Here is a 23,393-nt window from a genome sequence, read left to right on the forward strand (position 1 = left end):
ACACAATACCTGTTTGCAAAGGTGTCAGCTAGAGATTATGTGCAGGAGCTTGCAGGGATTTGTAGTTTTGCATGATTTCTATTTTGATGATAATTTTCATTTTCTAATCTTTGAGCAAATAGAGCTGAATATATTGATAAAAGTCACCTTGTCCGAAAGAGATTTACTTTGCTATCAAATCGTCACTCCAGGGGAAGCTTACACGAAACACAGCCCTTATTTTAAGTGTTTCTAAAACCCCATACGGGAAAATTAATGGTGGAAAAACGTTTGGAACCATTTTCGCTTGACCACTAGGTTTTCATGAGTATTATGACACCTCCACTGTGGGGCTCTATTGTCTTTCTGGGCCGGGCTTCAGTTAAACTGCAGTAACGAAGCAAGACTGTAGGATCAGTCAAAACCGTGATTCTAGACCGGAACCCTGCCCCCTTGAGGCAACTGTGTTTGTTATTATGCCGCATTCAAAACAACTGGAACTCCGAAAAATACAAGGTCAAATCATGACATCAGCGATCTTGAGGTCGGAGCTCTAGAAAGAGGCTCGAGTTCCCGAGTTGGAATTATTACTTGGATGACCGTTCAAATCGAATTTTCCCAGACGGACTCGTTTTCTTTCAGCGTTCCTAGTTGTTTTGAACGCACTGAAGTCGGAGATTTTTTAATTCCTAGTTGTTTTGAACGTGGCACAAGAGTGACGTTGCTGGTAGCATACACGTAGCCTAGTAGGATGTGTTTATCGAATATGGCGGCTGTGTTTCAGCCTCACTGTCCTGTACATTTGTAAGAACTTCCTATTTAATCCTTAATTTCATCTTTTATTTTATCGTAAAGAGGTAAGATAATGTGTTGTTCGTAAGGACTAATGGTCAGTATTTTGGTATTCAGAGTATTGTAGAAATAATTCGCTATTTAAGTACATGTTGGCTAGCTATAACTTACCTGTCAGTCATCAAGTAAATCGTGAAAAGGCTATAGCTAGCTATATCCGAAGTTCCTGATACCGGATTTGTAGCTAAGTCTTGTAATAACAGCGTATTGATGCTACACATCCAATCCTGTAATATGCTGTATGTTATCTAAGTTAATCAACACGTTTTGTGTCATCCATTTGATGTGCTGCTCTCTCAATCTGTCAACAAATGTTGGCTGCAATAAATCAGTTAACTAACGTTAGCTAAATTGGATAGCTAACGTTAGGTAGGTAGCTAGCTTCTGTAGACGCCAATGTCCGGTAGCTGTACGGACTCTCAAAATTATTCACTCACGAAGTTGTGTTGTTAAATAGCTAACTAACATTGGACACGTTGTCCGAAGGATGTAACCTGGTGGTTTGTCAAGGATAGGACAGTACTTTAGCTAGCTAACTATATTTTATTGCAGTTAGCTTGTTGCTATCTATTTCATAGTGGTAGCCTAGTTGGCTAGCTAGAATGCAGCTCAGTTTGACGTTGACACTTAGCACACGGTCCGTGCTAACCGGGATCCTTGGGACGTCCCTATCCCATTGAAGTTGACATTTAAAATTGATAGGGACGTCCCAAGGATTCCGGATAGCACTGACGCTTAGCACAAAAGCTCTAGGGTCCTTTTCCGCTTTCATAACCTATTGCTAACGTCGTTATGCAATATTTATCTACGATGTCTCCAAATTGAAATGTGCCGTCTGTTGTCCTTAATGTTTAATCCATGGAAGCGAGCAAGCTAGGATCCTACCTAGCTTTCATGATGAAACCCAGCGACTGGAACAAGCTATATAGCTACGATTGCCTTCTAGGTCGTGACAGCAGTGGCGCATACATGGCGCAAAGTGGTCGTCCAACAAAAGCTAGCTAGATCTGGCCGATCAGAGTTCCGCTCGCTAATCCTCTTGCATACTGACATTTTAGCTGCTTATGTCAGCAAACCCCTCGCCATGCTCCCTCAGTGGCAAGTGTCATATTATGACAAACAGACATATAGTGGTAGTAGATATCCCAACGCAACATGCTCCCCTCTCAGTAATGTTTGGAATATAAGGATTCATGAGTGTTCTGAAATTCCCTCAGTATAGGTCTGTGGAAAATCTCATTAATTAGGTATTATTTGCTCAAATGCATAGCTAACATGGCTCTGGATGTTGTAAAATGCTTTATTTTCCTGTTGTGAAAATGACCATAACTCCAAAGTTCAATGCGAGATTGGCAGTCTTTATCGCTGCCACACAATTTGCTTTTAGGATGTAGCACACTCACCACAAAAGCCTTTTAAATATGCTCAGTTTGCCTTGATGAAGTCAAGCGGTTGTTGGAGATACATTTTTGTCATTTAGCACACGCTCTTATCCACAGCGACATACAATAGTGAGTGAATACATTTTCATTACTTTTTTGCACTGGGGAATTGAACTCACAACCCTGGAATGGCAAGCGCCATGCTCCAACAACTGAGCTACACGGTACAGTGAGATACCACACATACACAACTTCACCTATACACAAATAAATATCTTGGTCTGTTTGTGTGGATAAGCGGGTGTAAAAGGTTTATCCTCCTTAAATCCTTAAGCTACTCAGGAATTTCTGCATTTCCTGTACACTAGCAGAAATATGGCCAAATTGCTAGAATGGACTTCAGGGTGCTGCAGAGAATCGGATGTAACAAATGCAATCCTGTTGGTCAAGGAAAGTGGGGTGCTTGTGTTCTGGAATTCAATGCTTTTGTTCTGGAGTTCCACAATCTTCTAGAATCTTTAGCCTGTTATCAGGCTTACATTAGAACTGCCACGCTGTACAAGATGGTTAGGTACATAGCTTGGAGCAAATATGGGTGTGGTGGGTCAGTCCAACAAAAGCACAGTAATAACCCTACTGTTTTCTCTCTTCTCCCTACAGCCAAGTCTGAGCTCAACCTCTTCAGTGACGTCACTATCGAGTGGCCTGGTCCTTGGACCTGTCAGAACTGCAGCCATGCAGCCCCCTCCTCGGACCGGCCCCCCTGGTGCATCCGGCCCCCCTCCTGCCAGCCTTGGGCCCAATGCCTTCCGGAGGACAAGGCCCCACAAGCATACAGGAGCAGCGGCCATTGCGGGACTACCTGCCCAGCCCATGACAGACCCCTTCGCATTTGGCAGGCAAGCCCCTCCTCCTATGGCTACAGGTGGTCACCCGCCGCCACCCAATAGCAGCCCTCTGCCTATGCAAGCCCCGCCTCCCAGTATGTACCACCAGGCTGGCATGGGTCAGGGGCTGCACCAGCCACAACCACTGGATAGTGCACAGGCTGGGGCTGTGCCCCTTGGCCCACCACCGCCCTCTACCCCAGGGGTAAGCATCTTAACCCCTCACGGTACTGCGTCCCCTGTCCTTTTTCCTGGACAGCTACCTGGCCCGCCAGGCCATGCACCACCAAGTGCAGAGCAGGGCTATTTTAACTCTAGGGAGCCAGCACCCTCGATGACCCCAGGACACCTTCCCATGGCCTCAGCCCCTATGTCTGGCCAAGCGCCTTATGGCCAGGACCACGGAGGAGACCATCACCCTCAGGCGATGCTCTTTAAGCCTGTGCCTCCCGTTTTGTCTCAGTGGGTGCCCGATCATGGGAGCCGCCCCCCGTCGGTTCAGAACTATTTCCAACCCACTAGTGATCCTCTACCCCAGGTTTGTAATGCCGCTCCCCAGTCCCAGATATCTCCACACACACCCTTGCCCCACAGCACCCCTCCAACACACCCCCAGCAGCAACACCAGCCTCAACCACCTCCTCAGCACCCAGACAGGCCTACTAGCTCCCAGTGGCCTGACCTGGCAGGTGCGAACACACCCCAGCAACACAACGCCCATTTTCAGGCTCAGACCTACTTCAGCCAGAGCTCAGCCACCCTGGACTCCTGGTTCAACCAGCACCCCCAGGACCTGGTCTACCACCAGATGGGTGCTGGCCCTGGCCTGGCTCGGCCCGACTCAGCCAGATCTCACTATCGGCACGACTCGGCCGGGTCTCACCATGGATCCCACTATGGAACTTACCATGCATCAACCCCTGGCCCAGCGCCGGTCCCCTTCATCCCAGACGGCACCATCTCCATGTTTTTCAAAGGAAACGACGTGGAGAACGAGGAGACCCTCGCCGGAGAGGGAGCCGGAGCAGTGAATGGTCTCCAGGACTTCCAGCCCTCCCATAATCACCAGCAGATGTCATCCCCTCAACCCCAACCCAACCCGGTGGCAGGTGCAGAGGCCACACACAGTTACCGTGGGCCCCCCCCACAAGCTGGCCAATCATTAACCTACATGAACGATGGTAACTTTCCTGGAGCTGGCAAACCCATCCAGCAGAAACCTGCTGAGGCCCAGTTTGACCATGTGGAGAACCTGGAGTGTGTGCCCAACCAGGAGGTCCTACCCAGCGAGCACCAGAACAGCCCTGCTGCAGCAGCCGCCCACGGGGGAGATTGCTACGAGGCAGGCCCCAATCTGGAGACCCCCGACTCTGTCCCCCGGCCCATACGTTCTGCCAGCGTGTCCTCGAGCTACAGCAACTTGAGCCACGGCAGCGGCACTGGTACAGTTCCACGCCGGCACCAAGGAGTGGTGGGCACCTTCATCCAGCAGGAGAGCCCTCGTCCCTCAGAGGACGCATTCTCCTCAGCCGCTGCCGGAGGCTACTTTGAGCAGATTGACACCTCTCCGGCCGGGAATATGGCCGCTGCTTACCAGAGCATCCCGGAGAGAATGTGCCACAGCCAACCCCCTACGCCCAGTCCTCCCAAACCCACCGGCATTTTCCAGGCTAGTGCCAACTCCTCCTTTGAGCCTGTGCGCTCACACAGTGTCGCAGTGCGCCCGGCGGAGGTGGACCGTGCCCGGATGGTGGCGGAGAGGGGCTCTGACTCTCTGCCTGGGAACCTGGAGCAGCCTCCAGACAACCTTGAGAATGTCTACGGAGCAGCTACAGGGCACACTCAAGCTGGGGATGGAGCTGGAGCACCTCCTCTTGCATACCCTCTGAGTCACTCCCACTCCAGGCCCTCGTCCCGGGCTCATGTGGCCCACCGGCCCTGTGAGAGCCCTGCCACCACCCTGTGGGCCCAACATGACCCCGCTAGCCTGGGAACCAACATCCTGCTGGTCCCCGCTGCCCCTCCGGTCCTTGCCCCACTGCGAGAGCCCAGTGCCGAGGTCATCCAGCCCCCCGAGGATGGCTCCCTGGACCTTCAGCCCCCTCAATGCGCCCCTCTGCCCTCCCAGCACCCCTCGGAGAACCTGGAGAACCCTCCTAAGGTGAGTGAGGGGGACACGTCTGACTCGCAGCCCAATCTGGGCTATGCCTCTCTCCTGGTGTCTGAATCGCTCCACCAGCCCGTGTTGATTGCCCCACCCACCTCCAATTACAGTGTGATTCCTCCCAGTAACCCTGCATTCGCAGCCAATCAGATCAGCCCCAGGGAGGCCACAGTACCTGTGAGGCCGCCCTCGCAGGCTCAAGGGGCCAGTGCCGCACAGCCCGGTCCTCCCTTGCGCTCCAATCAGAACCCATTATTTACCCCTACACCAATGAGCTTCAGCGCCGCCTCTAGCCAGAGCCCCCTCAATCTTGTTCGGGATGACAGGGAAGGGGTTAAACCAGAGATCACGCCCCCACCATCCCTGTCCCAGCCTGCTCGGTCCCCTCTCTCAAAGGTCCAATCAATGTGCGGAAACAACCATTCTTCTCTACCTGTTAATTTGCAGGCTCCTCTTCCTGCTGCTCCTGGTGCCGCCAATTATAATCAGCTTTCAAATTACGAGCTGCTTGATTTTTCTATGCACCAATCTCAGATCCCAAACCAAGCCGCAGGGCTGCCACCTCTCTCCCTCCAGCAGGGCCTGCCCCTGGCGGGTAACGCTCCTGGGTTTTACCTGCAGGTCACCAAAGATGCTCAGCAGGTGGGTAGAGGCAACGAGGACGCCTCCACAACACAGATACCTGCCGAACCCATGTCCCTCCCAGTGGCCCCAAACACCCAACAACCACCCTCTGATCCACCCATTGTGCCCCAGCCTGGTCACCAAGGCCAAGGAGATGACCCTGCAGCCCCTCTCAGTGGAGCACCACCACCGCAAGGGCAGTACCCACCCCCAGTGCAGGGTCCTGCCACGGGGAATGCACCCACCCCCTCTGCGGCTTACCCTGGACCTCGGGGACATGTGCCTCTAGCCAACCCCCCTCCACCAGGAACCGGGGTTCCTCCAGCCCAGCCAGCCCAGCCAGCCCCTACAGACCCACAGCGACCTCCCTCGTCTCTGGGAAGCCAGCTGGGGTACGGCCCACCTCCTCCAGGGCAGGTGTATGGGGGATACTACGGAGGTTCCTACCCGGAGTACCCAGATGGCAGAGGATCATATCTTCCTGCTCAGTACCCACCCGCACCTGTGGACCCCAGAGCACAGCAGTATTATCAGGTACACATACTCACTAGGCAATTAGTGTTGCTTGCAGCAGGTTATATGTTGAATCACAGGTCTAAGGTATCTGGTTCTCTTGAGACCGTATATTTCACAATAAACTATTGTGGAGTGAAGCTACAGTATTTGTACGGTTTAATTTGCCTGTGGGATGTAATGGAGTTTAGGGTGGGAGCTACTCTGTAGGTCTGGGTGATATGGCCTAAAAATCATATCTATCTTTTTTTCAAACTTGTGAGCGATTCACAATATTTATCGGAATTTTTATGTTTTCTCTAAATAAGATTTCTTGCACAAATAAACGTTAAGTACACTGCATTTCAAACAGTCAGGAGTAATCTAATGAATTCTGGGCTTGTGAAATTATACCTAGGCTAAATATAAGCCTACCACAACATTGAGACCCACTAATCATTATGTTATTTTATCGAAATAGTTTAATCACTTATGTCTTTCAAACGTTCTGTTACAAGTTTAACCAGAACCATGCACATTCACTAATAATGCTAACTTCTCGGATGTAACAGATATCATATGCAGTAGCTCTATAGAGATGAGATGATGACTTGGAATAAAGTAATAGTCATCAAATGAAATGTACACAACTGAATTATTTTATTAAAGTAATGTGAATTAATTATGGTAAATAAGTGATAAGCGGTAATCAGACTTTTATTCATTGTTTTATTCTGTTACAGCATTCAACCCACATAATGCATAGTGCATTTAATGTTAAGTTTTATCGAAATTGAAATGTGTCGAACCGAAACCGAACCAACCTCAAAAAGCACTAATCGCTTAGCACTAATATTTACAAAAGGAATACTTTTGCCAAATTGGATTTTCTGAACATTAGCTCACCAAGTTCCTCCATTAGGCAAACCATTAACAGTATTACATTGCCTATTGTATAATAAAGATAACCTTTCACATTGAACAGCTACAGTGCTGCTCTTTGTGTACACCCATTTAGCGTCGTTCATACCCTGTAGTCTAAAGCCTTAGACTACATTCTCTTAAAGAATTCACATTGTAAGTACTTAAAAAACAAAGAAAATATTTCAACATTAAAATACTTTATTAACTAAAGGTAGTAGCTTACAATTAGGAAAAACTTTAAAAACAAACGCTTAGGTAAAAACACTACCTAGGTCTGTATCATAAGATTATTTGAGTGACTTTGGTTCAGGTGATGATATGAACAAAGGAATCTAGCCTGAGAACATATTTCTGTCCAGCCCTTTAGAGCAGGACATGTACTGTCCATGGCCTTTTCATTGCAAAAGCCCTGATCTTCTCAAAAATATACTGAACAAAAATACAGTGCATTTGGAAAGTACTCAGTACTTTTAACACAATTTGTTACATTGCAGCCTTATTCTAAAATTGATTAAATCATGTTTTTCCTAATTAATCTACACCCAATACCCCATAATGACAAAGCAAAAACAGGTTTTTAAAAATGTTTGCAAATGAATAAAAAATTAACTTGAAAAAACATTTACATAATTAATCAGACCCTTTACACAGTACTTTGTTGAAGCACCTTGGGCAGCGATTATAGCCTCGAGTCTTCTTGGGTATGACGCTACAAGCTTGGCACACCTGTATTTGGGGAGTTACCCATTATCTGCATATCCTCTCAAGCGCTGTCAGGTTGGCTGGGGAGCGTCGCTGCAGAGCTTTTTTCAGGTCTCCCCATAGATGTTCGATGGAGTCCGGGCTCTGGCTGGGACATTGAGACTTGTCCCGAAGCCACTCCTGCATTGTCTTGGCTGTGTGCTTAAGGTCGTTGTCCTGTTGGTAGGTGAACCTTCGCCCCAGTTTGAGGTCCTGAGCGCTAAGGAGCAGGTTTTTATCAAGGATCTATCTTTCCTTTGCTCCGTTCATCTTTCCCTCGATCCTGACTACTCTCCCAGTCCCTGTCGCTGAAAACATCCCCACATCATGATGCTGTCACCACCACGCTTCAGCGTAGGGATGGTTCCAGGGTTCCTCCATTCGTGACACTTGGCAGTCAGGCCAAGGAGTTAAATCTTATTTTCATCAGACCAGAAAATATTTTTTCTCATGGTCTGAGAGTCCTTCAAGTGCCTTTTGGCAAACTCCAAGTGGGCTGTTATGTGCCTTTTACTGAGGAGTGGTTTTCGTCTGGCCACTTTACCATAAAAGCCTGATTGGTGGAGTTCTGCAGAGATGTTTGTCCTTCTGGAAGGTTCTCCCATTTCCACAGAGTAACTTTAGAGCTCTGTCAGAGTGACCATTGGGTTCTTGGTCACCTCCCTGACCGAGGCCCTTCTCCCCCAATTGCTCAGTTTGGCCGGGCAGCCAGCACTTGGAAGAGTTTTGGTGTTTCCAAGCTTCTTCAATTTAAGAATGATGGAGGCCACTGTGTTCTTGGGGGGCCTTCTATACTGAATAAATGTTTTGGTGCCCTTCCCCAGAGCTGTGCCTCGACACAATCCTGTCTCGAATCTTTACAGACAATTCCTTCGAACTCATGGCCTGGTTTTTGCTCTGACATGCACTGTCAACTGTGGGATATATATATATATATATATCACACACACACACACACACACACACACACACACACACACACACACACACACACACACACACACACACACACACACACACACACACACACACACACACACACACACACACACACACACACACACACACACACACACACACACACACACACACACACACACACACACACACACACACACACACACACACACACACACACACACACACACACACACACACACACACACACACACACAGGTGTGCGCCTTTCCAAATCATGTCCATTCAATTAAATTTACCACAGGTGGACTCCAATCAAGTTGTAGAAACATCAAGGATGATCAATGGGAAAAGGATGCACCTGAACTCAATTTCAAGTGTCATTGCAAAGGGTCTGAATACTTATATAAATAAGTTATTTCTGTTTTTATTGTTTAATACATTTACAAAAAATTCTAAAAACCTGTTTTTTCTTTGTCCTTTTGGGGTATTATGTGTAGATTAATGAGGATTTTTAAAATACATTTTAGTATAAGGCTGTAGCGTAACAAAATATGGAAAAAGTCAAGGGGTCTGGATACTTTTTGAATGCACTGTATCAACACAACAGTAAATGGTTTGATCTCACGTTTCATGAGCTGAAAGAAAAGATCCCAGAAATGTTCCATATATACCAAAAGCTTATTTCTCTCAAATGATGTGCACAAATTTGTTTACATCCTTGTTAGTTAGCATTTCTCCTTTGCCAAGACAATCCTCCCATGCATGCTTCAGTTTTGCTTGCCTCGAAGCGAGCATAGAAGTAATTTAGCTCGTCTGGTTGGCTCGTGTCACTGGGCAGCTCGCGACTGTGCTTCCCTTTTGTAGTCTGTAATAGTTTGCAGTCGGTGCCGGTGTAGTACAATTTAATCTTAGTCCTGTATTGATGCTTTGCCTGTTTGTTGGAGGGTGTAGCCGGATTTCTTATAAGCTTCTGGGTTAGAGTCCCGCTCCTTGAAAGAGGCAGCTGTACCCTTTACCTCAGTGTGGATGTTGCCTGTAATCCAGTTGGTTGGGGTATGTACGTATGGTCACTGTGGGAACAACGTTATCAATGCACTTATTGATGAAGCCAGTGACTGATGTGGTGTACTCCTCAATGCCATTGGAGGAATCCCGGAACATATTCCAGTCTGTGGTAGCAAAACAGTCCTGTAGCTTAGCATCTGCTTCATCTGACCACTTCCTTATTGAGTGAGTCACTTGTGCTTCCTGCTTTAGTTTTTGCTTCTAAGTGGGAATCAGGAGGATAGAATTATGGTCAGATTTGCCAAATGGAGGGCGAGGGAGAGCTTTGTATGCGTCTCTGAATGTGGCATAAAGGTGGTTTAGAGTTGTTTTCCCTCTGGTTGCACATTTAACATGCTGGTAGAAATTAGGTAAAATGGATTAAAGTTTCCCTGCATTAAAGTCCCCAGCCACTAGGATCGCCACCTCTGGATGAGTGTTTTCCTGTTTGCTTATGGTCTTATGCAGCTCATTGAGTGCGGTCTTAGTGCCAGCATCAGTATATGGTGGTAAATAGACAGCTACGAAAAATATAGATAAAAACTGTCTGGGTAAATAGTGTGGTCTACAGCTTATCATGAGATACTCTACCTCAGGTGAGTAAAACCTCGAGACTTCCTTAATATTAGATTTTGTGCACAGACCACCCCCTGTCTTACCGGAGGCAACTGTTCTATCTTGCTGATGCAGCGTAAACCTCGCCACCTGTATGTTATCCATGTCATCGTTCAGCCACAACTCGATGAAACACAAGATATTACAGTTTTTAATGTCCCATTGGTAGGATATTCGTGGACGTAACTCATCTATTTTGTTATCCAATGATTGTACGTTGGCTAATAGGACTGATGGTAGAGGCAGATTACCCACTCGCCGTCGGATCCTTACAAGGCACCCCGAACTACGTCCCTGATATGTCTCTTTCTCATGCGAATGATGGGGATTTGGGCCTTGTCGAATGTCTGAAGTAAATCTTTCGCATCCGACTTGTTAAAGAAAAAATATTTGTCCAGTATGAGGTGAGTAATCGCTGCCCTGATATCCAGAAGCACTTTTCGGTCATAAGAGACTGTGGCAGAAACATTATGTACAAAATAAGTTACAAATAATGCGAAAAAAACACACACAATAGCACAGTTGGTTAGAAGTATGTAAAACGGCAGCCATCTCAACCGGCGCCATGTCATACCAGGAAGCTGATAAATCTGTAGGTTTGAACAACCGAAGAATTTCTGCACAAACTGTCAGGAATTGTCTCAGGGAAGCTCATCTGCATGCTCATTTTCCTCACCAGGGTCTTAACCTGACTTCAGTTCGGCGTCATAACTGACTTCAGTGGGCAAATGCGCACCTTCGATGGCCGCTGGCATGCTAGAGAAGTGTGCTCTTCCCGGTTTCAACTGTACTGGACAGATTGCAGGTGTTGTTGTCCAGCGGTTTGCTGATGTCAACGCTTTGAACAGAGTGCCCATGGTGGCTGTGGGGTTATGGTATGGGCAGGCATAACCTATGGACAATGTACACAATTGCATTTTATCGATCTCCATTTGAATGCACAGAGTGCACACCGTGACGAGATCCTGAGGCCCATTGTCATGCCATTTATCCGCCTCCATAACCTCATGTTTCAGCATGATAATGCATGGCCCCATGTCTCAAGGATCTTTACACAAATCCTGGAAGCTGAAAATGTCCAGTTCTTCCATGGCCTGCATACTCACCAGACGTCACCCATTGAGCAGGTTTGGGATGCTGTGGCTCAACAGCGCATTCCAGTTCCCACCAATATCCAGCAGGCTACAGACAATAGAAGCTGTAAAGGATGAAATCAAACAAAAATAGACCAAATATTGAAACTTAGCATGACAAAATAACATTTATTGACCCCCAATTTCAAGGAATATGCTAAAAGTACAAAGACAAAATACCTGTATTTTTTTTCTTGTTCTCCCTCGCTCATCTCCTACTTGTGGTGACAGCAGGTTTATGCTGAAAGACAAATTCCAGAAGAATAGGTTAAAACATGAATTAATTAATCCTCTATAGCTTGTTGTTGCCTGTTGACTGCTACAGCTGTACTAAAATGCCCTTTACACACCAGTGTAGGTTAGTATGAGGCGCTATACGAGGAAGGGCTCATTCTAACGTCTGGAATGGAACAGGAAAAACGTGGTTTCCATGTGTTTGATAACGTTCCATTTTTTTCCCATTCCTGACAATTCATTGAGTCCGTCCTCTCTGGTACACACTCAACCTGCTTCCAACCAAACAATACAGACACAAGATAACTATCTATACTGAACAAAAATATAAACGCAACAATTGCAAAGATTTTACTGAGTTACAGTTCATATAAGGAAATCAGTCAATTTAAATAAATAAATTAGGCCCGAATCTATGGGGCGCAGCCATGAGTGGGCTTGGGAGGGGATAGGCCCACCCACCTGGGAGCCAGGCCCACCCATTTGGAAGCCGGAACCAGGCCCAGCCAATCAGAATGAGTTTTTCCCCACAAAAGGGCTTTTTTACAGATATAAATTCCCAGTGGCCCCAAACACCCAACAACCACCCTCTGATCCACCCATTGTGCCCCAGCCTGGTCACCAAGGCCAAGGAGATGACCCTGCAGCCCCTCTCAGTGGAGCACCACCACCGCAAGGGCAGTACCCACCCCCAGTGCAGGGTCCTGCCACGGGGAATGCACCCACCCCCTCTGCGGCTTACCCTGGACCTCGGGGACATGTGCCTCTAGCCAACCCCCCTCCACCAGGAACCGGGGTTCCTCCAGCCCAGCCAGCCCAGCCAGCCCCTACAGACCCACAGCGACCTCCCTCGTCTCTGGGAAGCCAGCTGGGGTACGGCCCACCTCCTCCAGGGCAGGTGTATGGGGGATACTACGGAGGTTCCTACCCGGAGTACCCAGATGGCAGAGGATCATATCTTCCTGCTCAGTACCCACCCGCACCTGTGGACCCCAGAGCACAGCAGTATTATCAGGTACACATACTCACTAGGCAATTAGTGTTGCTTGCAGCAGGTTATATGTTGAATCACAGGTCTAAGGTATCTGGTTCTCTTGAGACCGTATATTTCACAATAAACTATTGTGGAGTGAAGCTACAGTATTTGTACGGTTTAATTTGCCTGTGGGATGTAATGGAGTTTAGGGTGGGAGCTACTCTGTAGGTCTGGGTGATATGGCCTAAAAATCATATCTATCTTTTTTTCAAACTTGTGAGCGATTCACAATATTTATCGGAATTTTTATGTTTTCTCTAAATAAGATTTCTTGCACAAATAAACGTTAAGTACACTGCATTTCAAACAGTCAGGAGTAATCTAATGAATTCTGGGCTTGTGAAATTATACCTAGGCTAAATATAAGCCTACCACAACATTGAGACCCACTAATCATTATGTTATTTTATCGAAATAGTTTAATCACTTATGTCTTTCAAACGTTCTGTTACAAGTTTAACCAGAACCATGCACATTCACTAATAATGCTAACTTCTCGGATGTAACAGATATCATATGCAGTAGCTCTATAGAGATGAGATGATGACTTGGAATAAAGTAATAGTCATCAAATGAAATGTACACAACTGAATTATTTTATTAAAGTAATGTGAATTAATTAGGGTAAATAAGTGATAAGTGGTAATCAGACTTTTATTCATTGTTTTATTCTGTTACAGCATTCAACCCACATAATGCATAGTGCATTTAATGTTAAGTTTTATCGAAATTGAAATGTGTCGAACCGAAACCGAACCAACCTCAAAAAGCACTAATCGCTTAGCACTAATATTTACAAAAGGAATACTTTTGCCAAATTGGATTTTCTGAACATTAGCTCACCAAGTTCCTCCATTAGGCAAACCATTAACAGTATTACATTGCCTATTGTATAATAAAGATAACCTTTCACATTGAACAGCTACAGTGCTGCTCTTTGTGTACACCCATTTAGCGTCGTTCATACCCTGTAGTCTAAAGCCTTAGACTACATTCTCTTAAAGAATTCACATTGTAAGTACTTAAAAAACAAAGAAAATATTTCAACATTAAAATACTTTATTAACTAAAGGTAGTAGCTTACAATTAGGAAAAACTTTAAAAACAAACGCTTAGGTAAAAACACTACCTAGGTCTGTATCATAAGATTATTTGAGTGACTTTGGTTCAGGTGATGATATGAACAAAGGAATCTAGCCTGAGAACATATTTCTGTCCAGCCCTTTAGAGCAGGACATGTACTGTCCATGGCCTTTTCATTGCAAAAGCCCTGATCTTCTCAAAAATATACTGAACAAAAATACAGTGCATTTGGAAAGTACTCAGTACTTTTAACACAATTTGTTACATTGCAGCCTTATTCTAAAATTGATTAAATCATGTTTTTCCTAATTAATCTACACCCAATACCCCATAATGACAAAGCAAAAACAGGTTTTTAAAAATGTTTGCAAATGAATAAAAAATTAACTTGAAAAAACATTTACATAATTAATCAGACCCTTTACACAGTACTTTGTTGAAGCACCTTGGGCAGCGATTATAGCCTCGAGTCTTCTTGGGTATGACGCTACAAGCTTGGCACACCTGTATTTGGGGAGTTACCCATTATCTGCATATCCTCTCAAGCGCTGTCAGGTTGGCTGGGGAGCGTCGCTGCAGAGCTTTTTTCAGGTCTCCCCATAGATGTTCGATGGAGTCCGGGCTCTGGCTGGGACATTGAGACTTGTCCCGAAGCCACTCCTGCATTGTCTTGGCTGTGTGCTTAAGGTCGTTGTCCTGTTGGTAGGTGAACCTTCGCCCCAGTTTGAGGTCCTGAGCGCTAAGGAGCAGGTTTTTATCAAGGATCTATCTTTCCTTTGCTCCGTTCATCTTTCCCTCGATCCTGACTACTCTCCCAGTCCCTGTCGCTGAAAACATCCCCACATCATGATGCTGTCACCACCACGCTTCAGCGTAGGGATGGTGCCAGGGTTCCTCCATTCGTGACACTTGGCAGTCAGGCCAAGGAGTTAAATCTTATTTTCATCAGACCAGAAAATATTTTTTCTCATGGTCTGAGAGTCCTTCAAGTGCCTTTTGGCAAACTCCAAGTGGGCTGTTATGTGCCTTTTACTGAGGAGTGGTTTTCGTCTGGCCACTTTACCATAAAAGCCTGATTGGTGGAGTTCTGCAGAGATGTTTGTCCTTCTGGAAGGTTCTCCCATTTCCACAGAGTAACTTTAGAGCTCTGTCAGAGTGACCATTGGGTTCTTGGTCACCTCCCTGACCGAGGCCCTTCTCCCCCAATTGCTCAGTTTGGCCGGGCAGCCAGCACTTGGAAGAGTTTTGGTGTTTCCAAGCTTCTTCAATTTAAGAATGATGGAGGCCACTGTGTTCTTGGGGGGCCTTCTATACTGAATAAATGTTTTGGTGCCCTTCCCCAGAGCTGTGCCTCGACACAATCCTGTCTCGAATCTTTACAGACAATTCCTTCGAACTCATGGCCTGGTTTTTGCTCTGACATGCACTGTCAACTGTGGGATATATATATATATATATATATCACACACACACACACACACACACACACACACACACACACACACACACACACACACACACACACACACACACACACACACACACACACACAGGTGTGCGCCTTTCCAAATCATGTCCATTCAATTAAATTTACCACAGGTGGACTCCAATCAAGTTGTAGAAACATCAAGGATGATCAATGGGAAAAGGATGCACCTGAACTCAATTTCAAGTGTCATTGCAAAGGGTCTGAATACTTATATAAATAAGTTATTTCTGTTTTTATTGTTTAATACATTTACAAAAAATTCTAAAAACCTGTTTTTTCTTTGTCCTTTTGGGGTATTATGTGTAGATTAATGAGGATTTTTAAAATACATTTTAGTATAAGGCTGTAGCGTAACAAAATATGGAAAAAGTCAAGGGGTCTGGATACTTTTTGAATGCACTGTATCAACACAACAGTAAATGGTTTGATCTCACGTTTCATGAGCTGAAAGAAAAGATCCCAGAAATGTTCCATATATACCAAAAGCTTATTTCTCTCAAATGATGTGCACAAATTTGTTTACATCCTTGTTAGTTAGCATTTCTCCTTTGCCAAGACAATCCTCCCATGCATGCTTCAGTTTTGCTTGCCTCGAAGCGAGCATAGAAGTAATTTAGCTCGTCTGGTTGGCTCGTGTCACTGGGCAGCTCGCGACTGTGCTTCCCTTTTGTAGTCTGTAATAGTTTGCAGTCGGTGCCGGTGTAGTACAATTTAATCTTAGTCCTGTATTGATGCTTTGCCTGTTTGTTGGAGGGTGTAGCCGGATTTCTTATAAGCTTCTGGGTTAGAGTCCCGCTCCTTGAAAGAGGCAGCTGTACCCTTTACCTCAGTGTGGATGTTGCCTGTAATCCAGTTGGTTGGGGTATGTACGTATGGTCACTGTGGGAACAACGTTATCAATGCACTTATTGATGAAGCCAGTGACTGATGTGGTGTACTCCTCAATGCCATTGGAGGAATCCCGGAACATATTCCAGTCTGTGGTAGCAAAACAGTCCTGTAGCTTAGCATCTGCTTCATCTGACCACTTCCTTATTGAGTGAGTCACTTGTGCTTCCTGCTTTAGTTTTTGCTTCTAAGTGGGAATCAGGAGGATAGAATTATGGTCAGATTTGCCAAATGGAGGGCGAGGGAGAGCTTTGTATGCGTCTCTGAATGTGGCATAAAGGTGGTTTAGAGTTGTTTTCCCTCTGGTTGCACATTTAACATGCTGGTAGAAATTAGGTAAAATGGATTAAAGTTTCCCTGCATTAAAGTCCCCAGCCACTAGGATCGCCACCTCTGGATGAGTGTTTTCCTGTTTGCTTATGGTCTTATGCAGCTCATTGAGTGCGGTCTTAGTGCCAGCATCAGTATATGGTGGTAAATAGACAGCTACGAAAAATATAGATAAAAACTGTCTGGGTAAATAGTGTGGTCTACAGCTTATCATGAGATACTCTACCTCAGGTGAGTAAAACCTCGAGACTTCCTTAATATTAGATTTTGTGCACAGACCACCCCCTGTCTTACCGGAGGCAACTGTTCTATCTTGCTGATGCAGCGTAAACCTCGCCACCTGTATGTTATCCATGTCATCGTTCAGCCACAACTCGATGAAACACAAGATATTACAGTTTTTAATGTCCCATTGGTAGGATATTCGTGGACGTAACTCATCTATTTTGTTATCCAATGATTGTACGTTGGCTAATAGGACTGATGGTAGAGGCAGATTACCCACTCGCCGTCGGATCCTTACAAGGCACCCCGAACTACGTCCCTGATATGTCTCTTTCTCATGCGAATGATGGGGATTTGGGCCTTGTCGAATGTCTGAAGTAAATCTTTCGCATCCGACTTGTTAAAGAAAAAATATTTGTCCAGTATGAGGTGAGTAATCGCTGCCCTGATATCCAGAAGCACTTTTCGGTCATAAGAGACTGTGGCAGAAACATTATGTACAAAATAAGTTACAAATAATGCGAAAAAAACACACACAATAGCACAGTTGGTTAGAAGTATGTAAAACGGCAGCCATCTCAACCGGCGCCATGTCATACCAGGAAGCTGATAAATCTGTAGGTTTGAACAACCGAAGAATTTCTGCACAAACTGTCAGGAATTGTCTCAGGGAAGCTCATCTGCATGCTCATTTTCCTCACCAGGGTCTTAACCTGACTTCAGTTCGGCGTCATAACTGACTTCAGTGGGCAAATGCGCACCTTCGATGGCCGCTGGCATGCTAGAGAAGTGTGCTCTTCCCGGTTTCAACTGTACTGGACAGATTGCAGGTGTTGTTGTCCAGCGGTTTGCTGATGTCAACGCTTTGAACAGAGTGCCCATGGTGGCTGTGGGGTTATGGTATGGGCAGGCATAACCTATGGACAATGTACACAATTGCATTTTATCGATCTCCATTTGAATGCACAGAGTGCACACCGTGACGAGATCCTGAGGCCCATTGTCATGCCATTTATCCGCCTCCATAACCTCATGTTTCAGCATGATAATGCATGGCCCCATGTCTCAAGGATCTTTACACAAATCCTGGAAGCTGAAAATGTCCAGTTCTTCCATGGCCTGCATACTCACCAGACGTCACCCATTGAGCAGGTTTGGGATGCTGTGGCTCAACAGCGCATTCCAGTTCCCACCAATATCCAGCAGGCTACAGACAATAGAAGCTGTAAAGGATGAAATCAAACAAAAATAGACCAAATATTGAAACTTAGCATGACAAAATAACATTTATTGACCCCCAATTTCAAGGAATATGCTAAAAGTACAAAGACAAAATACCTGTATTTTTTTTCTTGTTCTCCCTCGCTCATCTCCTACTTGTGGTGACAGCAGGTTTATGCTGAAAGACAAATTCCAGAAGAATAGGTTAAAACATGAATTAATTAATCCTCTATAGCTTGTTGTTGCCTGTTGACTGCTACAGCTGTACTAAAATGCCCTTTACACACCAGTGTAGGTTAGTATGAGGCGCTATACGAGGAAGGGCTCATTCTAACGTCTGGAATGGAACAGGAAAAACGTGGTTTCCATGTGTTTGATAACGTTCCATTTTTTTCCCATTCCTGACAATTCATTGAGTCCGTCCTCTCTGGTACACACTCAACCTGCTTCCAACCAAACAATACAGACACAAGATAACTATCTATACTGAACAAAAATATAAACGCAACAATTGCAAAGATTTTACTGAGTTACAGTTCATATAAGGAAATCAGTCAATTTAAATAAATAAATTAGGCCCGAATCTATGGGGCGCAGCCATGAGTGGGCTTGGGAGGGGATAGGCCCACCCACCTGGGAGCCAGGCCCACCCATTTGGAAGCCGGAACCAGGCCCAGCCAATCAGAATGAGTTTTTCCCCACAAAAGGGCTTTTTTACAGATATAAATTCTCCTCAATTACATTAGCTGTCCAGATGTGGAGGTCCTGGGCTGGCGTTGTTACATGTGGTCTGCGGTTGTGAGGCCGGTTGAACGTACTGCCAAATTCTCTAAAACAATGTTAGAGGCGGCTTATTGTAGAGAAATTAACATTCAATTATCTGGCAACGCTCTGGTGGACATTCCTGCGGTCAGCATGCCAATCTGTGGCGTTGTGTGACAAAACTGCACAATTTAGAGTGGCTTTTTATTGTCCGCAGCACAATATGCATCTGTGTAATGATCATACTGTTTAATCAGCTTCTCGATATGCCAAACCTGTCAGGTGGATGGATTATCTTGGCAAAGGAGAAATGCGCACTAACAGGGATGTTAACAAGTTTGTGCACTATTTGAGAGCTTTTTGTGCGTATGGAACATTTCTGGATCCTTTTATTTCAGCTCATGAAACATGGAACCAACACTACATGATGCGTTTTTATATTTTTGTTCAGTATATATTTAGCTTCATATTTACTAGCTGGCTAGATGTAAATGGTATTCAGCTAGCTAGCCAGCTAGTTGAACGTGCAAAAAAAACGACCTCAATCTATAATCCAATAGCTAGCTAGCTATTTAGCTAATATTTCATCATGGCTGCCTAGCCAACTTAGCATGTGTCCCTATACCTGAAAACATGGAGTTTGATTAGCATTCGCACCACAGTGGCAATTTTCAGTAGCTAGCTAGTTAGTCATGACAAACTGACAAACATGAAAAAGATTATCATCATGAATGGTTTAGCACATCAGCAATCAACATTAACAGCAGAATGCAACTGACCAGCTCAGCTAGCTAGCTCATCTAGCTAACTGGCTATAACGTTACCTGTTTGCAACTGGCTAGCTAGCTAACAATAGCTAGCAATGGAAACTACTTTTTGATACAGTTGAGACGATAATGTTTGCACATTTAGCTATTTTGGCATTTTAACTGTAAACTCTTTTGTATGGATTATGATGCTTCATGGAAAACTGAAACACTAAAAATGATCCTTCCCACTCCGCTTCAACCAGCCGAGACTGCTTTTGCCACAGAAGACAGAGCTGTAGTCAGGACTAGGGCTGTAACGGTGACCGAATTACCGTCACACCCACTGTCACGAGTCATGATGGCAGTCAAATTCCACGTGACCATTTAGTCACGGTAATTAGGCTTCTCCAAGCTCTGATGTTGCTGATGGTCATTAGTAGCCTTCCAAACTTGCTAACTGCCTGGTACCACGCACTGGTACCACGCACTATTATCCCTCTAATCAGTCTGACATCAATGCAAATGTAATTGAAAATCGAATCAAACACTTCATGAGAGCCCATGAGCTCATGTTGTGCAACATTTCTATAGGCTATGCAATTGTGCAAGAAAAAAGAGTGATGGCCCCAATGAAAAAGAGGAGTATTCCATCAGCTTTCTATAGGCTAGGCCTATGATATTAATTTCTCAACTTTCCTAATATTAAGCACATTTCTTCTCTTTACAACAGGATTACAGCCTACCTGGCTGGCATGAAAATGAACTATGGGAAAAGCGTACTCCATTCGCTATTACATATATTATATAGGATTACATATATTTTCCCCCCCTGTTTCGAGACAGGTGAAGGATAATGGTCCATTCTAAATCAAAACAAATTTCACACACATATATTATGTGATAAGATTAAATCAAGAATAGTGTGATAGGTGACAATATAAGCCTATGACTTGTGAATGATACCCAGTGATGCCTAGTGAATGGTGCCAATAAGGCATGCCTTTTTTTGCGACTTTTTCAAATCATAGTTGCACACCCCATGTAGCCTAGCCCATAGGCCTATATGTTTTGATAAGGTTTGCATTAAACACTAAAGTGGACATGACTTCTTAAAATGAAGCACGTTAATCGCTTTACAATGTTTGTAAAGCCTAGCTGGCATACATACGCAGCACGTGAGTTTAACGTTTTGGGAAGATCATTTTCACCAAAATGCACCTTTTTTATTATAAAAGCATTACATGCATATTCACATTTGTGGTCACTTTTGAGAATGTCCCGGACTATGTTTGAAGAAAAAAAAAAAATCTTGCACAGAATAGAAAGTACAAAAGTTGACAATGGGGGATATTAGGTTGACATAGGCTCGTGCTTTTGCTGTTTGTTAGGCTAGCTAGCTATCAATACAAAAAAGTAAATGTGAACAGTTCTTCCAATATCTTCAGTATGCGCCTCGGAATTGGATTAGGACACGCTTAGTTGCGTCCCTGATGTGTCTTAACTTGTAGCCTGTGAGAAAGACCGGATCACGTGACTGAGAACCTTGTGAGTGAGAGGTGCTTTGGCATGCAGCGGGGAGAAGGGAATTATAATTATTATATGCAGCCCAAGGGCACAACCGCAAAATGCATGGATTTTTTAGGGGGATTATGGCCACACAAAGGGGATGCAGCTTAGAAATTTGAGCCATTATCAAGTGCTTGTCAATTGTGAATGAGAGACTGAAGTGTGTACAGCCTGCGCAAAAAAACTAAGCAGAGCTCATGCCTTTCATGTGAATTTTTCGAATCCTCATTAGTCGCATCATGTAACCTTAGAATGTATTAAAAATCGAAACATATAGCCCAACATTTGTATCATAACTACAGTTAAATAACTCCAAATTAAGCAAATAAGAGTAACTGTTTCTTTGTTAACCGCTCAACACAGAATAGCCACTTGTCCGCACTCCCTCAAAACGTTTGGAGAAAATACCCTTTCTATTTTATTCAGCTGGGTTCAATTATATTCTTCATATTAAAAAATAGTATAAAATAATGCCATGGAATTCTAAGCAAATCTTGTCTGCTAAATGAACTAGTGTAACCCACAGCCATATGGCATAGCCATATCAGGGCCTAATATAAGGACAACGCAGAGTATGCTATTCTGTTCTTCTGAAATAGACTACATTTTCTTCATATCATGTTTCTTCAGACCTATCTAAAATAAATTATAGATTTATTGTGATGGTGTAGGCTATATTGCATGGTTTTATTAGACTTTTTAGAATGTAGATGTTCCAAATCAAATTTTATTTGTCACATACACATGGTTAGCAGATGTTAATGCGAGTGTAGCGAAATGCTTGTGCTTCTAGTTCCGACAATGCAGTAATAACCAACAAGTATTCTAACTTAACAATTCCACAACTACTACCTTATACACAAATGTAAAGGGATAAAGAATATGTACATAAAGATATATGAATGAGTGATGGTACAGAACGGCATAGGCAAGATGCAGTAGATGGTATAGAGTACAGTCTATACATATGAGATGAGTAATGTAGGGTATGTAAACATAAAGTGGCATAGTTTAAAGTGGCTAGTGATACATGTATTACATAAAGATGGCAAGATGCAGTAGATGATATAGAGTACAGTATATACATATACATATGAGATGAGTAATGTAGGGTATGTAAACATTATATTAAGTGGCATTGTTTAAAGTGGCTAGTGGTACATTTTTACATATTTTCCATCAATTCCCATTAATAAAGTGGCTGGAGTTGAGTCAGTATGTTGGCAGCGGCCACTAAATGTTAGTGGTGGCTGTTTAACAGTCTGATGGCCTTGAGAAAGAAGCTGTTTTTCAGTCTCTCGGTCCCTGCTTTGATGCACCTGTACTGACCTTGCCTTCTGGATGATAGCGGGGTGAACAGGCAGTGGCTTGGGTGGTTGTTGTCCTTGATGATCTTTATGGCCTTCCTGTGACATCGGGTGGTGAAGGTGTCCTGGAGGGCAGGTAGTTTGCCCCCGGTGATGCGTTGTGCAGACCTCACTACCCTCTGGAGAGCCTTACGGTTGTGGGCGGAGCAGTTGCCGTACCAGGCGGTGATACAGCCCGACAGGATGCTCTCGATTGTGCATCTGTAGAAGTTTGAGTGCTTTTGGTGACAAGCCGAATTTCTTCAGCCTCCTGAGGTTGAAGAGGCGCTGCTGCGCCTTCTTCACAACACTGTCTGTGTGGGTGGACCAATTCAGTTTGTCCGTGATGTGTACACCGAGGAACTTAAAACTTTCCACCTTCTCCACTACTGTCCCGTCGATGTGGATAGGGGGCTGCTCCCTCTGCTGTTTCCTGAAGTCCACGATCATCTACTTTGATTTGTTGACGTTGAGTGTGAGGTTATTTTCCTGACACCACACTCCGAGGGCCCTCACCTCCTCCCTGTAGGCCGTCTCGTCGTTGTTGGTAATCAAGCCTACCACTGTAGTGTCGTCCGCAAACTTGATGATTGAGTTGGAGGCGTGCATGGCCACGCAGTCGTGGGTGAACAGGGAGTACAGGAGAGGGCTGAGAACGCACCCTTGTGGGGCCCCGGTGTTGAGGATCAGCGGGGTGGAGATGTTG

General features: G+C 44.8%; 1 protein-coding gene across 4 annotated transcripts in view; it reads left to right on the forward strand.

Annotated features, from left to right (window-relative positions):
* The first annotated feature begins 589 nt into the window (after positions 1-589).
* sec16a (SEC16 homolog A, endoplasmic reticulum export factor) overlaps positions 590-23,393 on the forward strand; it is an 80,553-nt gene continuing 57,749 nt past the window's right edge. The window contains exons 1-4 of one of the 4 annotated variants that reach the window (XM_055875619.1): positions 592-836; positions 2,874-5,261; positions 5,886-6,422; positions 12,606-13,007. In XM_055875619.1, coding sequence (XP_055731594.1) covers positions 2,949-5,261; positions 5,886-6,422; positions 12,606-13,007 — 3,252 coding nt within the window. In that variant the 5' untranslated portion in view covers positions 592-836; positions 2,874-2,948. Of the gene's footprint in view, positions 837-2,873; positions 6,423-12,605; positions 13,008-23,393 lie in introns of all 4 variants that reach the window. The other 3 variants (XM_055875616.1, XM_055875617.1, XM_055875618.1) reach the window with 3 other exon arrangements.

The sequence above is a fragment of the Salvelinus fontinalis genome, chromosome 21 (genome assembly GCF_029448725.1).
Source record: "Salvelinus fontinalis isolate EN_2023a chromosome 21, ASM2944872v1, whole genome shotgun sequence".
NCBI classification, from domain to species: domain Eukaryota; kingdom Metazoa; phylum Chordata; class Actinopteri; order Salmoniformes; family Salmonidae; genus Salvelinus; species Salvelinus fontinalis.